General features: G+C 54.7%; 1 protein-coding gene across 1 annotated transcript; it reads left to right on the top strand.

Annotated features, from left to right (window-relative positions):
• Positions 1–3,454: 3,454 nt before the first annotated feature.
• Positions 3,455–15,822, top strand: LOC136109511 (large ribosomal subunit protein mL38-like). Its single transcript, XM_065852240.2, has 4 exons — positions 3,455–3,668; positions 9,977–10,861; positions 11,503–11,663; positions 13,935–15,822. Exons 1-2 carry the CDS (start codon positions 3,602–3,604, stop codon positions 10,333–10,335), a joined length of 426 nt encoding a protein of 141 aa, XP_065708312.1. The 5' UTR covers positions 3,455–3,601; the 3' UTR covers positions 10,336–10,861; positions 11,503–11,663; positions 13,935–15,822.
• Positions 15,823–17,588: the final 1,766 nt, after the last annotated feature.

Genomic DNA, 17,588 nt, shown 5'->3' with positions numbered 1-17,588 from the left:
TGAGCCTGCGGGGGATCCATCCGTGCCTCAGTTTCCCCAGGGAGAGCTGGCTGGGGGAGGGTTGCTGGGGGATGCGGAACGGGGCCCCGTGTTTGGCTCACACGCTCTCCCCTTCCCAGAAGGACGCGATGCAGCTGTCGGGCCAGGACGGCACTGATGGGAACCGGCAGGACGAGCAGCTCGCCATGATGGGGGGCTCTCAGCTGCCCCCAACGCCAAGGGCCACCCCAGACACCTCGACCTCGCTGCTCTCGGCCGTGCTGCTGCACCGACCAGTCCCGTCTCCCAGACGCTTCACCCTGGCACCGAGTCTGCTGCCGCCCATCCAGCCCCCCCGCGGTGAATCACCCCCTGACAGCCGCGCAGGACAGGGGTCCCGGCCCCGGTCCAACCGCCCCGGGCGCTGAGCAGGCAGCGGCTGCAATAAACGGTGATGAGCAACCAAGCGCCGGTGTGGTCTGAGTGGGGGTCCCTGGGGCAGGATGGCAGAAAGCCCCGCCGTGTTTGGTTTTTCAGGAGAAAAATAAGAGCTCAAAAGGCACTTTGGGGGTGCCCAGGTGGATCCGGTGGTACCCGGGGCCCCCCAGAGGGAGCACGGGGAGCAAACCAGTGGGCACCAGGGCAGAGCCAGCAAAGGCCCATCCTTTGGTGCCTTTGGAATTGTCATTCAAAGGGTAGATGAGCACAGCTCGGCTTCAGCCAGAACACCTCCATGCCCTTATTTTTTGTTATACCCCCCACGTTCTCTTTCCTGCCCGGCGGCCGGGGGGTGTGGGGTGTGTGTGCTTAGGGAACCCCTCGTACCCAGCAGCTGCCTGCATGCTGCTGCTGCTTCTCTCTGCATTTAAAGACATTACCCAAACATACTAAAAAAACCACAAAACAAAATAACAGGGGGTCTGCGGGGCAGGAAAGGCTGGAGGCTCATGGGCTGGGGCCGGGCCCGATGCCTCCAGCCCCACGCACCTTCGCACGAGGCTCGAGCGCTGCCACGCCGCTCCCATAGGGCCCGCAGCAGCTGCCGTCTTGGACACGGGCAGCGAAGCCACCGCACTGAGGCCGCGCCTGGTACCGCCAGGGAGAAGGGGGAACGGGTTGTGGTGCGAGCCACCCTCGGGGTGCGGGTGGTGCACCCCCTGAGGAGGGAGAGTTTACGCCCTTTGAGGCCCCCTTCTCAGGTACCAGCGCCCTTCAGGCAGTGGCTGATAGCATCTTTTGCTGTGCACAGAGAGCGTGGCTGCTGTGCCTTTACCTACGATGGCGGTGGGGGTGGTCTGTGTCCCGTTGGGCCAGCTCACAGTCCCATCCCAGCTCTGGGCCGTGTTTCCAGCTGTGCCCAGGATGGCACACACTGCCCCGCGTGCCGTGGAGCTGTCCTGGATGGACACAGCTCCACGAGTTCCCCCTGCTCCTTGATCCTGCCTTCACTCCCCTTCATTTCTCCTGGTTCCAGACAAACCACCTCCTCCAGCGGAGCTGGCACAGCTGCAGGTTCAGACTTGTGCCGTCCCAATGTCGCTCAGAAGGGAATTGCAGCCCCCGTGCCTGGAGCGGTGGGCAGGGGGTGTGAGCTGGGGGCAGCGCCGGATGCTGGAGGAGGAGCGGGCGCGGCAGAAACTGTTATTGGAGAGTGCCCAGCGGCAGCACCAGGAGCACCTGGATGTCCAGGAGAGCAGCCACAGGTACCGGGCTCTGGGCTGTGCTCCCCTCCTCCGGCAGGGCCTTGCCCACAGCCCCGTCCATCTCCCCTGGGGGGACAGCGCTGGGGCGCGGCCCAAATCCAGCCCTGGGTGGGTGACAAGAGGAGGGGCCTGTCCCTTTGCCAGCACGTCCCAACCAGGGCACCGCACTGGGCAGCAGCAGAGGGCTCAGGGCTCAGAACGCAGAGAGCGAAGCGGCCCCTGCCTCAGTTTCCCCACGCACACAGCAACACCCATCTGCTGCTAAATCCCCGTGTACTCTCTGGGCAGGACCTCAGCGAACATAACGAAGGAGAACTAGGGGCAGCAGGTGCAGACGCTGGGGGCGCAGGACGAGCAGCTGGCGGCTCAGCTGCGGCAGGAGCGGCAGGACACGGCGCGGGATCGGGCAGAGCTGCTGGCGCAGCACCGGCTGGAGCTGCAGCAGCTGCGGGAGCTGCAGAGGCGAGAGCGGCACGAGCGGCACGTGGTGCCGGTGGCCCCGGTGTGGGTGAAGGAGCCAGGGAACGGTTTGGGGAGACGGTGAAAGGAGAATGGAGAGTCCAGAAGCGCTGGCTTGAGGGCAGCTCCGTGGCTTTTGGAGTGGGGATTTGCTTTGCCGGTGGAGACAGGCAGATCTGGCTGGCGACGTCATTCCGAGGGAAGGCATTGCATTTTGAACGACGCTGAACCCCATGTTTTCTCTCCCCCGGATCCCTTTTATTCAGAACAATGAGTTGCTGATGTCCGCATAGTTTGGGTCAACGAGAAGTCTGTTGTTGGTAGAGAAGCCCATAACCCCCAGATGTGGTCCATCCCAGATGGGGATGGCAGCCCGTGGGACGCCCCGTGACAGACCAGCTCCTGGGACCTGGTGCTCAGCCCCACGACCGAGCCTCTTCCACGGTGCCCTTGATGTCCCACGGGACCGTGGCACGAGGGAGGCTTTGCCATGCTTTCCTTGCTCATGATCGATACCCTGGGTTGTGACCCATTTTCTGACAACACTTCCCTCTCTTTCAGGATCCCGTCTGTCTGTCTGTCTGTCCTTCTCCAGACTACAATTGCTTTGAGGTTACGCAGTTATTTCTGGCGATCCCGAGGAAAGTGCCCTACTGCGCTTCACCTCTCCCAGCGCCCCGGCCGTCCTCCCTGCTCCCGACCACCATTTCTGAGAGGCTTTCGTAGAGAAAGGGGCTTAAAAGCCCAAGGCTCTTTCGCCTGAGAGGCCCCCAGCCTGGACTGTTTCTGTGCTGTACCTTTTAAGTTGTTTTTTATCTCCTAATTAAAGTATCTTTTTAAAGCGCAAACCTCTGAGACTCTGATACAGGAAACCTGGGGTCAAGAACGTTCCTGTGACAGTTTGCGCACGTGAATCCGCGTGTGGCACTGCTTTGCTGATGGAGCTGGGAAGCAAATACTCGTCCTTCTCTGGAGCCGAAAACCACACGCGGTGGTTGGAGAAACTGCCAGTTTGACCTGGAAGGATGGAGCCAGAATTTGAGGGCAGAAATCAGCTGCCCCGGGTCCTTGGGTCTGGCAACCGCAGCTTTTCCTTGTTGGGCCGATTTCTGAAAAGCCCCTGGCTCTTGTGCTGGGCTTCACCTCCCGCCCGGGTACCCCGGGGTGACAGCGGGGCCTCTCCGGTGCCTTCCGCGGGCTCTGCCCGGTCGGAGCAGCAAGGCCGGCGATAGGGAGGGGTTCCCGGGGAGGGCAGAGCCCGTCCCGCGGGGCTGTGGGGACGCTCCTAGGCAGGCTCCGCGCTAACCAGCCCCGTCGCTGCGGCAGCGGGGCATTCCCAGCCCGGCGCTGCGGTAGACAGACCCGTTGCTACGGCTGCGGGGCCTTGCGGGCCGGACCCCGCGCGGCGCAGCCCCCGTCGCTATGGGAACGGGGCCCTTCCAGTGCGGGCGGCGCGCAGCATGGCGGTGCCGCTGGCGAGCGCGGCGCTGAGCGGCGTCCGGAGCGGGCGGGCGTTCGGCACGGCCGGTGAGTCCCGGGCCGGGGAGCCCCGGTTCCCCTGCGCGGGCAGCGGGAGCCGCTTGCGGCGTGGCGGGGAGAGCGCTCGGGCGGCTGAATTCCTGGCGTGGCCGGCTCGGGGAGGCGGGGGTGGCTCCGGCTCTTCCCGGGCTCTCTCGGGAATTTGTGTCCAGTTGTGGCCCCTCAGCTCCAGAAGGACAGGGAACTGCTGGAGAGAGTCCGGCGCAGCACCAAGATGCTGAAGGGAGTGGAGCATCTCCCGTGTGAGGAAAGGCTGAGGGAGCTGGGGCTCTGGAGCTGGAGAAGAGGACACTGAGGGGGGACTCATTCCTGGGGATCAATATGGAAAGGGGCAGTGTCAGGAGGATGGAGCCAGGCTCTTCTGGGTGACAACCAGTGACAGTGTTAGCAATCAGGACACATAACCACGGGCGTAGTTATATGCGGTGCTTTATTTCAGCGCTGGGAAACCAGGGGTTCACACCCAAAGCTGCCTTCCGCGGTCAGTTTAAGTTACACAGTATTTATGCAGTCCATTCACATACATACTCATATATTCATTAGGATCATTAGAATATGTAACAGTTGCTCAACATTTATTGCAACATCAATTGCAACACCTTGGAACTACTTTGATCATGCGCAGTGTCCTCTGGTGGTCTTTCAGGGGGTCTTCAGGATGAAGTAAGTAGTCTTCATCGCTTCTGTCCTTTTCACCTTTTGATGCTGCACATGCGCACTACTCTATAATTGCACAACTGCTGACTAGCTTAATTTCCAGAGGTACTGTATATATTTCTCCTCATTCTAAGCATATTTGGGCTAAGATAAACGCTAGGTTGATAAGATAAAAGTATGCTCAGTTCCCTTTTTAGGTAAAACACGGTATGCAAAGGTTGAGTCAGTCTTGCACCCGTCCCAAAAGAGAACATCTTGTAAAATTGATCCTGTTAGTTTCCTGTTAAAATTGGCTGTATTGATTGTATTAGTATAGTCCCCTATAAAATCGATTCTATTTCTAACATTTCCCCCCTTTGAGAATTCTTTTCTATTCTTAGACAATGCATTCTCACATTAATCAACTATTTTGATTATTCTTCATAAGCTGGAGGGTTTTCGAATATAGGATTATCATAATTCCTGCTCAAGACACTAAAAATGCGATCATTCCTAGCACTTGCTTGACTAAGTACACGCTTAATACCTACATACAATAAGCAAAGAAGTACAATCACGATTGCGAGTACAACTACACTTTCTAGTAGTGAATGTACCCATCCTCCCAAATTTAAACCAAATGTATTCAACAGAGCGCCTATCCAGCTCTGTTCTGCATCCTGCTTTTCTTTTTGCAGCTCCATCTCTGTTTGGGTCAGTTGGGAAATGTCCTTCTCGACTTCTGAAGTTACGTTTGGAATATGGATGCAGCAATGATCAATTCTGTCTTTCAAATATCCACAGACACCATTTTCTTTCACTAACATTATGTCGAGTGCCATTCTATTCTGCAAGGTCCTTTTAGTCATAGCCTGTAATTGTATATTAAGTTCCCGAAAACCTTTTTTAGTTATTCTGGCCAATCGATCCATTTGCCCAATCAATTTATCAATCATTTCTCTAGGATTCCATATCTCAAAAATTTTTCAATCAGAGGAACTATTCCTAACCTAGCTTCTAATTTCAGTGGGTACTGTCTCAACTGTACTGGCCTGGCATCTTCCTTTAATTCCACTTTTACGGGCTGGGCTGTTTTCGATTTCCCAGGTATGTCAGTCGCCCATACCGTGGGGATCACCGCCTCCTCCACAGCTTGTGGTATTTCCACTGCCGGGTTTTCTTTTAATAACAGAATTTGTCCTACCTTGGATTCTGGAATTTTCTTTACCAGGTTTCCATTCTCAAATATTATCACAGCATCCAATTTAGTCAATAAATCCCGTCCTAGAAGAGAAACTGGACAATCTGGAACATGTAAGAACTCGTGGGTTAATTTCTTTTCTCCGAAACACAGATCTAAGGGTTGCAGGAATGGCCGTACTTCTTCCTTCCCCGTGGCACCAACAATCGTTGTAGTTTTATGACCTATGTTTCCCTGTAGGGAATTTAGCACAGAATAAGTAGCCCCTGTGTCCACCAAAAGTCTCACATCCTGATCCCCCACTTGTATCGTCACCAGGGGTTCCTTATTCTGGGTATCTGTTCTTGTGCTGCCATATAGTCAGCTGTTGTTATTATACTCCCCCAACACCATAGTTTGTATTGCATTCCCTGCTGCGCGTGGTACCCGACCCGTAGAGCCCGGACGATTCGGGCATTCATTTTTCCAGTGTCCTTCCTCCTTACAATAAGCACATTGATTTATACCAAGCTTTACAACAGATCTTAAAGGAGTTCCCTGGACATTCCGAAAACCGCGCCCTCGGCCGCCTCTAGCTCCCCTGCCGCGGGCTTCCATTCCTATTCCCCTGCCTTGCCCTTGGACCAGGGCCAACAAGTCTTGCTGAGAACGCCTCGACTGCTCCTTTTCTCTATTACTATAAACTTTCCAGGCTGTTTCTAACATAACATCCAGATCTCGTAATTGTGCTCCCTCCAGTTTCTGTAATTTCTTCCGAATATCATCCTGAGACTGTCCCAAAAAGATTAAAGCCAACTGAATCCTTGCTTGTTCTGTTTCAATATCTAAATCCGTATATCTTTTTGCGGTTTCCTTCAGTCTTTCTAAAAAGGCTGAAGGGGATTCATTCTTTTCCTGCCTAACATTATACAATTTTGACCAATTCATTTGTTTTGGCGTAGCAGTCTGAACACCAATTAATAACCAGTCCTGATACCTCCGGAGGCGAAGCTGACCAGCCCCAGTATTATAATCCCACCGGGGTTCCTCTTTTGGGAAATTCTCATCAACATTACCGCCCACAGTCCCATTCCGAATATCCTCTCTTACTTTATCTCTTGCTACCCGTATAACCATATCTTTTTCTGTAGAATCCATTAATGTGTCAAGAATCACCTGCAAATCATCCCAATCGGGATTCTGCGTTTTAATTATCATCTTAATTATCCTTGCAACCTTGTCCAGGTTTTCCCGGTAAGAACCAGATGATTGTTTCCAAATCATTAGATCTCCTGGCGAAAACGGGGTTTTTACATAAACCAGCTCTCCCCCCACTCCTACCGCTTGTCTCAAGGGTGCTTTTACATTTGACGGTTCACCCCCCTTTTGGGCTTCCTCTTCTCTGTTCCTAGTTCTGTGGGATATTGGTGTAGTTGTTACTCCTTTTACTCCGGTTGCTGCCCCCTCATCCCCGCTGGAATCGATATCACTTTCAGTAAGACGTACAGGTGCCGAGGGTTTAAGGGGCTTAGGTGCAAAGGGTTCAGTTTCTGAAGGCGCAACGTCTAGACACGGCAGATCCGAAGCGTTGCCGCGGCTGCTCTCTACTGCCAAACACGTTATGCATTTCTTTTCCAGCGTACAGCCCGTACATTTATCATTAGTACCGCTCCTCCGGACTAACATTAACCCACATTCCTTCCTCCAATCCTGTTTTTGTTCGAGATAGAAAAAGAGATCCACATACTGTACCTCATCCCATTTACCTTCCCTTTGACAAAACCTCATTAATTCAACAATAATTCCATGTTCTAAAGTGCCCTCCGGTGGCCAGCGTACTTCATTAGGCAAGTCATATTCAGGCCACCAGTGAGTACAATATTCAGTTAATTTCTTTTTACTCATTGATTGTCCAAATCCAGCCTCCTTCCAATGTTTCAGCAAACAATCTAATGGTGACATCTTTGTACCACACATACCAACACAAAAGAGTAACGCAGAGAGGGGTTAATACAGAAAGATAGCACACAGACAACTTTACCAGAATACGGATCAAATCAGAAATACAGATCAAATTATCAAAACTACAAACCACGTGCTGAACAGCATAAATAACCAGACCAAGTGCGCGCAGATAACCAGACAGACAAAACCAGAACCAGATAACCACCAGATGCCGAACCTGCAGAGGTTTCCCTCTGTCTAACGGACGGCTGCCTAGGCAATACCTCGGGAGCTCCCTGCCCAACCGAGCGTGGCTTTCGCCGCGTCTGACCGGCAGGCTACCGGATGCCTGACCAGCAGGCTACAGGACCAGAACAGAACCAGACCAGATGGGTACCCAATGATCCAGGTAAAACAACAGATAAAGCACCTTCTTACCAATCAGAGGTCCGTCGTGAGCAGCGGAGAGCCGGTCGCGTCCGACGCACTCCCCAAGAATACCTCGGTGCCGGCCGGAGCAGGATCGAGACGCGAGCCGTCTCAGCAATGCCCGTGAGGTCCCACCTGGGTCGCCAAAATGTTAGCAATCAGGACACATAACCACGGGCGTAGTTATATGCGGTGCTTTATTTCAGCGCTGGGAAACCAGGGGTTCACACCCAAAGCTGCCTTCCGCGGTCAGTTTAGGTTACGCAGTATTTATGCAGTCCATTCACATACATACTCATATATTCATTAGGATCATTAGAATATGTAACAGTTGCTCAACATTTATTGCAACATCGATTGCAACACCTTGGAACTACTTTGATCATGCGCAGTGTCCTCTGGTGGTCTTTCAGGGGGTCTTCAGGATGAAGTAAGTAGTCTTCATCGCTTCTGTCCTTTTCACCTTTTGATGCTGCACATACGCACTACTCTATAATTGCACAACTGCTGACTAGCTTAATTTCCAGAGGTACTGTATATATTTCTCCTCATTCTAAGCATATTTGGGCTAAGATAAACGCTAGGTTGATAAGATAAAAGTATGCTCAGTTCCCTTATTGGGTAAAACACGGTATGCAAAGGTTGAGTCAGTCTTGCACCCGTCCCAAAAGAGAACATCTTGTAAAATTGATCCTGTTAGTTTCCTGTTAAAATTGGCTGTATTGATTGTATTAGTATAGTCCCCTATAAAATCGATTCTATTTCTAACAACAGGACAAGGGGCAATGGGTACAAACTGGAACACAGGAGGTTCCACTTAAATCTGAGAAGAAACTTGTTCCTGGTGAGGGTGGCAGAGCCTGCCCCAGGCTGCCCAGGGAGGTTGTGGAGTCTCCTTCTCTGCAGCCATTCAAACCCGCCTGGACCCCTTCCTGTGGAACCTCAGCTGGGTGTTCCTGCTCCATGGGGGATTGCACTGGATGAGCTTTCCAGGGCCCTTCAACCCCTGACATTCTGGGATTCTATGGCCCATCCTCCCCTCGTTTTGCAGGTGCTCAGAAAGCATTTACCGTGTCATTGGTTAACGATGGGTGCGTGCTTTGTAAGTGAATCACGGTGTACATGAATTGAGCAGCTTCTCTTCACTCTCCATTCCCAGCGGCTGGGGCCGCTGCCCAACGAGGGCATTGACGTCGGCAACTTAGAAGTGCTGGAAAAACGCTGCAGTTTCAGTCGGTGCTTGAGGCTGGTGGAGGAGGAGAGCAGGGAGCCGCGCTGGGGGCAGACGGCCCGGCAGCACAGCAGCCCCAGCCAGGTGCTCGCCCGAGGAGCTGCGCCGTGCGGGCTTTTGCTGCCGGAGGTCGAGAAAGCTGTTGCTGGGGCTGCATTTTGCCCCAGACTGCACCCTGTAAAGAGCTGATGAGGGGCTTTGGCACAAGGTTGGCCCCTTCCTGATGTAGAAGTTTGCAGAGCCCGAAAGTTTCAGGGAACCGGATGGCAGTTTTCTGGGAGGAGGGAGGCTGGCCAGGACCCGCCAAGAGACGTGGAGCGGAGTAGAGAAGTGATTCCTTGGAATCATAGAATCATTTGGTTGGAAAAGACCCTCAAGACCATCGAGTCCAACCATAACCCACCCCCAGCACTGCCCCGTGTCCCTGAGAACCGCATCTCCACGTCTGTTCAACCCCTCCGCCGCTGCCCTGGGTAGCCCTTTCTGGGAAGAAATTGTTCCCAGGATCCAACCTCAACCTCCCCTGGGGCAACTTGAGGCCGTTTCCTCTCTTCCTAAACCCGGTAGTGTCAGAGGAGCCAGAGCAGGAACCAGAGCTTTAGACCCCTTGCAGCAAATAACCCAGTTTGGCTGCAGAGCAGCCGCAGAGACCAGAGCTGCTCCTCGGCTGGGAAACCGCTGGGTCTGGGGGTGCAATGAGCTGGGGGGGAGGAGGCGGCAGACGCGTGGAGGTGCCGAGGGAAGGCAGAGGCGGTAGATTCGAGTCTCTGCTGTCTTGGAGTTTGCGTCTCTTTCACAGCCTCTCTAACGCTCTGCAGGCGTTTTGTGTTTGGGTGTTTTGGGTACTGGAATTTGTCACGTAGGTGATTTTTTCAGCCCTGTCTGAGGAGCCAAAGACCGACATCAGCCTGCCGCGTGAGAAGCTGCTGCGGGCAAAGGAAATCAAGGCAAGAAAGAAGATCCCGAGGGAGAACCGCCAGAATGCGGAGATGGAAGGCGCAGCGTGGCTCCGGACAGGCCTGTGTCCCGCCACCCCCTCTCCGCCCCGGCCGCGCTGGGTCCCCCGGTGTCACCTCCAGCGTTTCCCTCTCCTCGCAGCGCTGATCCCCCTCGGCGAGCTCAGAGCTGAGTGGGAGAAGAGCAGCGGCCCGTTCCACAAGCAGCGCGTGGCCGAGCACGGCGCGGTGTTTCGTGACTTGTTCCGAGGGGCCGCGTTGCCCCCCGGCTCACCTTGAGGGTGGAGCACAGCCGGGAAGACGAGCACGCCGTGCCGGTCTGCTATGGGAACATGGTGACTCCGTCAGAGGAGTGTGGGGGCAGCGGGGCACAGCCTTGGCCCCACGGGAAGCCTCTGTGGTTTTCTCAGACGCTCCTGATGGGCATTGTCTGCCCCGGGGGATTTTGTTTAGAAGGGTATTTCCTCTGTGATGATCCAAACGTGTTTCTTGGACGTGATAAAGACAGAGCTTTGCGACAGGATGGCTGTCTGTCAGCAGGCTGGTGTTTCTTAAGGCTCCAGGGCCTCTCAGGTGGAGCTGGATGACTTGGTGTTGTGGCCGTGCCTGGTCTGTGCTGGGTCCTGGCCGTGCCCGTGCCCGGTTCGTGTTCGTTGCCGTGGAAATCGTGACCTGGTCTTAATGGAATCTGTGGTTTCAGTGATTGACGTTCTGTTTGTGTTCCTCATTCAGGCTTCCAGTTCCCCCGCGGTGTCATCCGTGGCAGATAAAGGCTCCCTGCGGACTGTGCTGCTCACAAATCCAGGTGAGTAGCAGGTTCTTTACAAAGAACGTGTTTAAACGGGATCTTTTCCCTCTGCTGTTGGTTCGCTCCTGTTTCTTTTGGCCTCCTGTGCCCCTAGGGAGAAATTGGTGTGCTCTGCTCTCTCCCTGAAATGCCTGTACACCAATGCGCGCAGCATGGGGAATAAGCAGGAGGAGTTAGATTCCTGTGTTCGGTTGGGAGATTATGATCTGGTGGCAATTACAGAAACGTGGTGGGACAGTTCGCATGACTGGAATGTGGTCATGGATGGCTACACCCTTTTCAGGAAACACAGGCCAGCCAGGCGTGGTGGTGGAGTTGCTCTCTATGTGAGAGAGCAACTGCAATGTACTAAATTCTGCCCAGGAGCGGATGAGGAACGAGTTGAGAGTGTATGGGTCAGGATCAAGGGGCAGGCTGGCAGGGGTGGTACGTTTGTAGGTGTATATTACAGGCCACCAGATCAGACTGAGGAAGTTGATGAGGCCTTCTATGCGCAGCTGAGAGTGGCCTCACAGTCACAGGCCCTGGTTGTTGTGGGTGATTTTAACTTCCCTGATGTTTGCTGGAAGGACCATTCAGCCAGCCAGCCACAGTCCAGGAGGTTCCTCCAGTGCATTGATGATAACTTCCTCATGCAGATGGTGGAGGAGCCGACCAGGAGAGGTGCACTGCTGGATCGCATCCTGGTGGCGGAAGACACAGAGAAGGCAGAATTGCTGAATGCCGCCTTTGTCTCTGTCTACTCTGCTGGAGGCTGTCCTGGGGAGCCCTGTACCCCTGAGGCCCCGGATGAAGCCAGGTCAATGGAGGAGTTTGCTTTAGTCGATGAGGACTGGGTTAGGGAACAATTAAGTAGTCTGGACATCCATAAATCCATGGGTCCAGATGGGATGCATCCGCGGGTGCTGAGGGAGCTGGCTGAAGTCATTGCTGGACCGCTCTCCATCATTTTTGCCAAGTCTTGGGAAACGGGAGAGGTGCCCGAGGATTGGAGGAAAGCAAATGTCACTCCGGTCTTCAAAAAGGGTAAGAAGGAGGACCCGGGTAATTATAGACCGGTCAGCCTCACCTCTGTCCCTGGGAAAGTAATGGAACAGCTTGTCCTTGGTGTCATCTCAAGGCACATCAGGGATAAGAGGGTCATTAGGGGCAGTCAGCACGGCTTCACCAAGTGTAAGTCATGCTTGACCAACCTCACAGCCTTTTATGAGAATGTGACAAGGTGGATGGATGATGGCAGAGCGGTGGATGTGGTCTACCTTGACTTCAGCAAAGCCTTTGACACAGTCCCTCACAGCATCCTCACAGCTGAACTGAGGAGGTGTGGTCTAGACAATAGAGTAGTGGGGTGGGTTGCAAACTGGCTTAGAGAGAGAAGCCAGAGAGTGGTGGTCAATGGTGCGGAGTCCAGTTGGAGGCCAGTATCTAGTGGAGTGCCTCAGGGGTCAGTACTGGGGCCAATATTATTCAATATATTCATTAACGATTTGGACGAGGGAATTGAGTGTACTATCCGCAAGTTTGCTGATGACACTAAGGTGGGAGGAGTGGCTGACACGCCAGAAGGCTGTGCTGCCATCCAGAGACCTGGACAGGCTGGAGAGTTGGGCGGGGGATAACATGATGGAATTTAACAAGGGAAAGTGTAGAGTCCTGCATCTGGGCAGGGACAACCCCAGGTTCCAGTATAGGTTGGGGAATGACCTATTAGAGAGCAGTGTAGGGGAAAGGGACCTGGGGGTCCTGGTGGACAACAGGATGACCATGAGCCAGCACTGGGCCCTTGTGGCCAGGAAGGCCAATGGCATCCTTGGGTGTATTACAAGGGGGGTGGTCAGTAGATCGAGAGAGGTCCTCCTTCCCCTCTACTCCACCCTGGTGAGACCCCATCTGGAATATTGTGTCCAGTTCTGGGCCCCTCAGTTCAAGAAGGACAGGGAACTGCTGGAGAGGGTCCAGCGTAGGGCAACAAAGATGATTAAGGGAGTGGAGCATCTCCCTTATGAAGAAAGGCTGAGGGAGCTGGGGCTCTTTAGTTTGGAGAAGAGGAGACTGAGGGGTGACCTTATTAATGTTTATAAATATATAAAGGGTGAGTGCCACGAGGATGGAGTCAGGCTCTACTCAGTGGCAACAATGATAGGACAAGGGGCAATGGGATCAAGCTGGAACACAAGAGGTTCCACTTAAATTTGAGAAAGAACTTCTTCTCAGTGAGGGTGACAGAGCACTGGACCAGGCTGCCCAGGGAGATTGTGGAGTCTCCTTCCCTGGAGACATTCAAAGCCCGCCTGGACACCTTTCTGTGCGACCTCACCTAGGCGTTCCTGCTCCAGCAGAGGGATTGGACTGGATGATCTTTTGAGGTCCCTTCCAATCCCAAACATACGGTGATACTGTGATCTGAGTAGGGCTGTGTTACATATGCAGGAAAGATTGTAGCCTCCCCAAAGCTCTGGCGGTTGAGAGATGAGACAGGACCGGTGTGGCAGTGTAGTGGAAGCAATTCCCTGACTCCCGCCTTTTGTTTCCCCCCAGACTCCTCTCCCTCGGCAGTCTGCCTGGCAGGTGCATTAGCTGCCACTGCTCGCTCTGGGAAACCGAGGCACGGTGAAGCAGCTGACTGAGAAGTCCCTTTAATCTTGGAATTTCATCTGTTGAGTTCTTTGCTCCTCATTTGAAGCTCCGTCCTATAAGAATGAGTTACTCTTGTGCTAGGAAAGGATTGCTGGGTGGTCTTGAGCTGCCCCGTTGGTTCGAAGCAGGTCAGGGGGTTCTCACTTTGGGGTTGATGCAAACACCGGCCTCAAGTTGTGCCAGGGGAGGTTCAGATTGGATATTAGGAAACATTTCTTCCTGGAAAGGGTTGTACAGTACTGGAACAGGCTGCCCAGGGCAGTGCTGGAGTCACCATCCCGGGAAGAGTTTAAAAGATGAGATGTAGATGAGGTTCTTGTGGACAGGGGTTAGTGCCAGAGTTGGGTTGTGGTTGGACTCAGTGATCTTGAGGGTCTCTTCCAACCCAAACGATTCTGTGATCCTATCACAAAGTCGCCTTTCTCTGTTGCAGGTGGAGGTTGAAGAGGCGCGTGCTCGGAGTACCTGCGCTGGCTGGAGTGAGCACCGCACGGCAGAGCCGCGCTGCTGGGCTCGGGGAAAGCCCCGGCGGAGCGGGCAGAAACTCCTTCAACGGAGCTCGGAATAAGGATTTGCTGAGACAGTTCTGTGGGTTCGCTGGTGCTCCTGCCAGCAGCTGCTTCACGCCCACGTTCTGGGTCCTGCTAAAGATGCGGGAGTTCAGGTGTTGCTGCTGTTTGGCTTTCAAAGCGCTGAGTGTGATATTTTTGTGCCAGTGAAAGCAGCCTCTGCTGTCTGTTTGCTTGTCAAACAGGGCGTAGGTTGCGTGACAACGTAGCCCAGAGTGATGTGCAATCCTGGGGGAATCTGCTGGCCCTAAGGGAGGGACGAACATCCCAGGCAACGACATCCAGTCGGGCAAGGAGATCTGCCATTACCTGCCCCCCTTCCCCGCCATGGGCACCGGCTGCCATCTCTTCGTCTTCCTGCTCTTCAAGCCAGAACCGCCCCATCGATTCCAGCGAGGATGTTGGGCCCAGGCCCTGGTCACTGAGGCTGTTGCTGGGCGGTTCACGCTCTCTTGGTCAGGCTGTTCTTGCGTGTTCTGATGACAAGGTCGTTACTGCTGGAGGAGAGCAAGTTCCTTGGAGTCTGCAGGGTTGTTCAGGGCTGCTCTGAGTTTGTGTGTCGCCTGAAGCCACAATCCCAGCCCTGCAAGCACTGTGCTGTCCTGTTGCTTTAAACCAGGCTGTTAAGAAAGTGGGTTTTTTTTCCTGCCTGGAGCAGAAATGTGCAGAGGGCTGGGGAAGCTGGGAGAAGTTTTGGTGTGCCTTGGTTTTCCACCTCTGTTTCACAGACTCTGGGGTGCTGTGGGGAAGTAGCTGCCTGCCAGAGTGCTGCAAGAAAAGAGAATCGCCTCAGCTCTTGTGCTTGTGTCTTGTTTCCAGCCACAGGCTCAAGGTGTGAACCTTGAGCACGTTTGAGTTGTACAGAAAGCACGAGGATGCCGTGACCCCGGCAGGGCTGGCGTCTCAACAGTGCCAGCGGGACAGCTGCGTTACCTGGGTCTCCCATCAGCTCCTCAGTGAGAAATGGCCCGTGCGGGGGGCTGGGGGAGCCGTGACGCAGCCCTGGGCTGAGGCACAGGGCCGGTGCACGAGCTGTGCCCGTGGGCTCCTGCTTGGTCCCGGCACTTGTCTGGGAGCTGTTACAGCACAGACTGGGCGCTTCCGGAGCCATCCTCCCCCAAACTAACAGCAGCCTGAGGAGACAACCTCTTAAAAGCCCATTCTGAATGAGCATTTTAAAATAACACTGAGGGCCTTCACCAGGGCGTGCTCGACCAGCCCTGGTGGGTGGGGGGGGGCCTTGTTAGCGACGGCAGGCCCTGGGGTTCGGGTCTGCGCCGTCTCGCTAACGCTCTGTGTCACCCCTTGACAGACAGGACAGAGCCCGTGGTTGAATTTGTGCGGCCGCCCGTTTACCATCCTCCCCAGGTGAAGTTCCCGCGCCACCAGCCCCTGAGGACCTGGACAGATAGCGAGACAGCAAGGAGCCCTCGTACAGCATTTACTGGGGCCGGGCCTCCCCTCGAGGTGCTCTGCTCTGCACTGGTGGGAAGGGCTGGGCTTATCCTTCCGTGTTTTGACTCTGGGGACTGTGGCCCCCGCAGGGTGGCGGGACGGGAGGACGGACCCTCCTGCCTCGTGCTGGCATCTCGGGGCAGAGGCGCTTTGTGCCGAGCGTCCTCTCCGTCACCCGCTTGGGATTCTCTGGTCCAGGGTGGTGGGGCGGCTCCACCTGCAGACTCTGCACACAGCACCGTGCCAACTGCATGGCTGTAAGATCCTGGAAAAATCATTAAATGAACTCAAATCAAGGATTCAGGGTTTCTGTGCTGTGTTCCCCAGAATAAGGCTTAAAGGAGCTGCCTGGTAAAATGGCAGCCGGAGGGGATGATGCCCCAATGCCTGGCAGCCTTTTCTGTTAAGGAATTGTTCCCCACATCCAACCTCAGCCTCCCCTGGCGCTACTTGAGGCCATTTCCTCTTGTCCCGTCGCTTGTTCCTGGGGAGCAGAGCCCACCCCCCCGGCTCCAGGCTCCTTTCAGGCAGTTCAGAGATCAGAAGGTCTCCCCTCAGCTCCCGTTCTCCAGCTGAACCCCCCAGGTCCTGGTGTCACCTCCAGCATTTCCCTCCTCGCAGGGCTGATCCCCCTCGACCACATCAGAGCTGAGCGGGAGAAGAGCAGCACTTGTCACTGGCCCCAGCTGGAGGTTTCCTGGTCAGCAGCCGCTGGCTCGTGCCAGCAGTCAAGAGAGGCAGAAGAAATCCCTTCAGAACAGCTCCCTCTCCAAAGACATCCGTCTGCCTTGATCAACCGCAGGGAAAGGCATCCTAAACCAGGCACTTTGGCCTTGTTTTCAGCCCAGGTTCCCAGGTGCTGGTGCACTCGTGAGCCAGTCACTGCACATCTGCCACGAAGGGGAATCGCCTCCGAGGCCACTGTGCCGTGGGGAAAGGAAAGGATTAAACGTCAGGAGAGTTTGATTGAGTACACAACACGGATAAAGCCACTCTCTCTGCAATTAAAACTGAGGGTATTTAATTCAGTGAGATGAGATTTCATTCCCCATGACCTTTCTGATTGTATTTTGCATCTGGGCAGGGTCTGCAGTGTCTGCCACAACATTTGAGGTGTCACCAGCTGCATTGTAGGTGGTAAAGTGGGAAAGGCAGGAGGGACCCTCAGCACCTCCCATCCCGTGGATAACTTCATCACAATGGCCAGGGCGGCGCCCGCTGGCTGCTGGGGCGGCTGTTGCCCGGCAACAGAGACACTATATTGTCCCCTGTCACCTGTGCCCCTCGCCCATTTGGTCACTGGCCGTGGTGGGATCACTTGCTGTGGTGGGATCACTGTGGTGGTGGACTCATTTTGGCAGTTGGATCGCTTTTGGTGGTGGGATCGCTATTGGTGGTTGCATCACTTTTTGTGGTGGGATCGCTACCGGTGGTTGACCCACTTCTGGTGGTTGATCCGCTTTCGGTGGTTTGATCACTTTCGGAACTTCTATTGCTTTGGTGACTGGATCACTTTCATCACTCGGATTGCTTTCGGCACTTGGATCCGTTTGGTGACCGGATCACTTTCTGTGGCAAGAAGGAGGAGGAGAAAGGCTGCTGGCTGCCATTCCCTCCAACATCATCTGCGGACAGAAAAGCTCCCGTCCTCCCACATCAAGTTCAGTGTTTTCTGGCAGAGCAGCAGCGATGGCCACACTCGGTCTGTTGGAGCTGCTGAACGCCGCCATCGGGACACCCCATTTGGGGGTTGTCGACTTGGTGGCCCTGCACAAGTTGCTCGAGGCCATCATCGGGCAGCTGGGCCAGCAGGAGCCGTCTGTCCTGGAGCCAGGGCAGAGCCCGACCCCCAGCCTGGCAAAGGAGCAGGACAGCGAGGACCAGCCTGGCCAGGAGAAGGAGGAAGACGGAGCCCTGGGCACCGGGCAGCAGCTCTGGAAACCAGCGGAGCAGCTGGACGAGAAGGACACACTGGAGGGGACCGGGAGCGACTCCGAGGTCTCCTCCATGGCCAAGGAGGCCATTGCAAAAACAAGAGACGAGAAGGAGAGAGCCGTCTCCAA

This window comes from Patagioenas fasciata, chromosome 18 (genome assembly GCF_037038585.1).
Source record: "Patagioenas fasciata isolate bPatFas1 chromosome 18, bPatFas1.hap1, whole genome shotgun sequence".
NCBI classification, from domain to species: domain Eukaryota; kingdom Metazoa; phylum Chordata; class Aves; order Columbiformes; family Columbidae; genus Patagioenas; species Patagioenas fasciata.
This window is presented reverse-complemented; position numbering and strand designations above follow the sequence as displayed.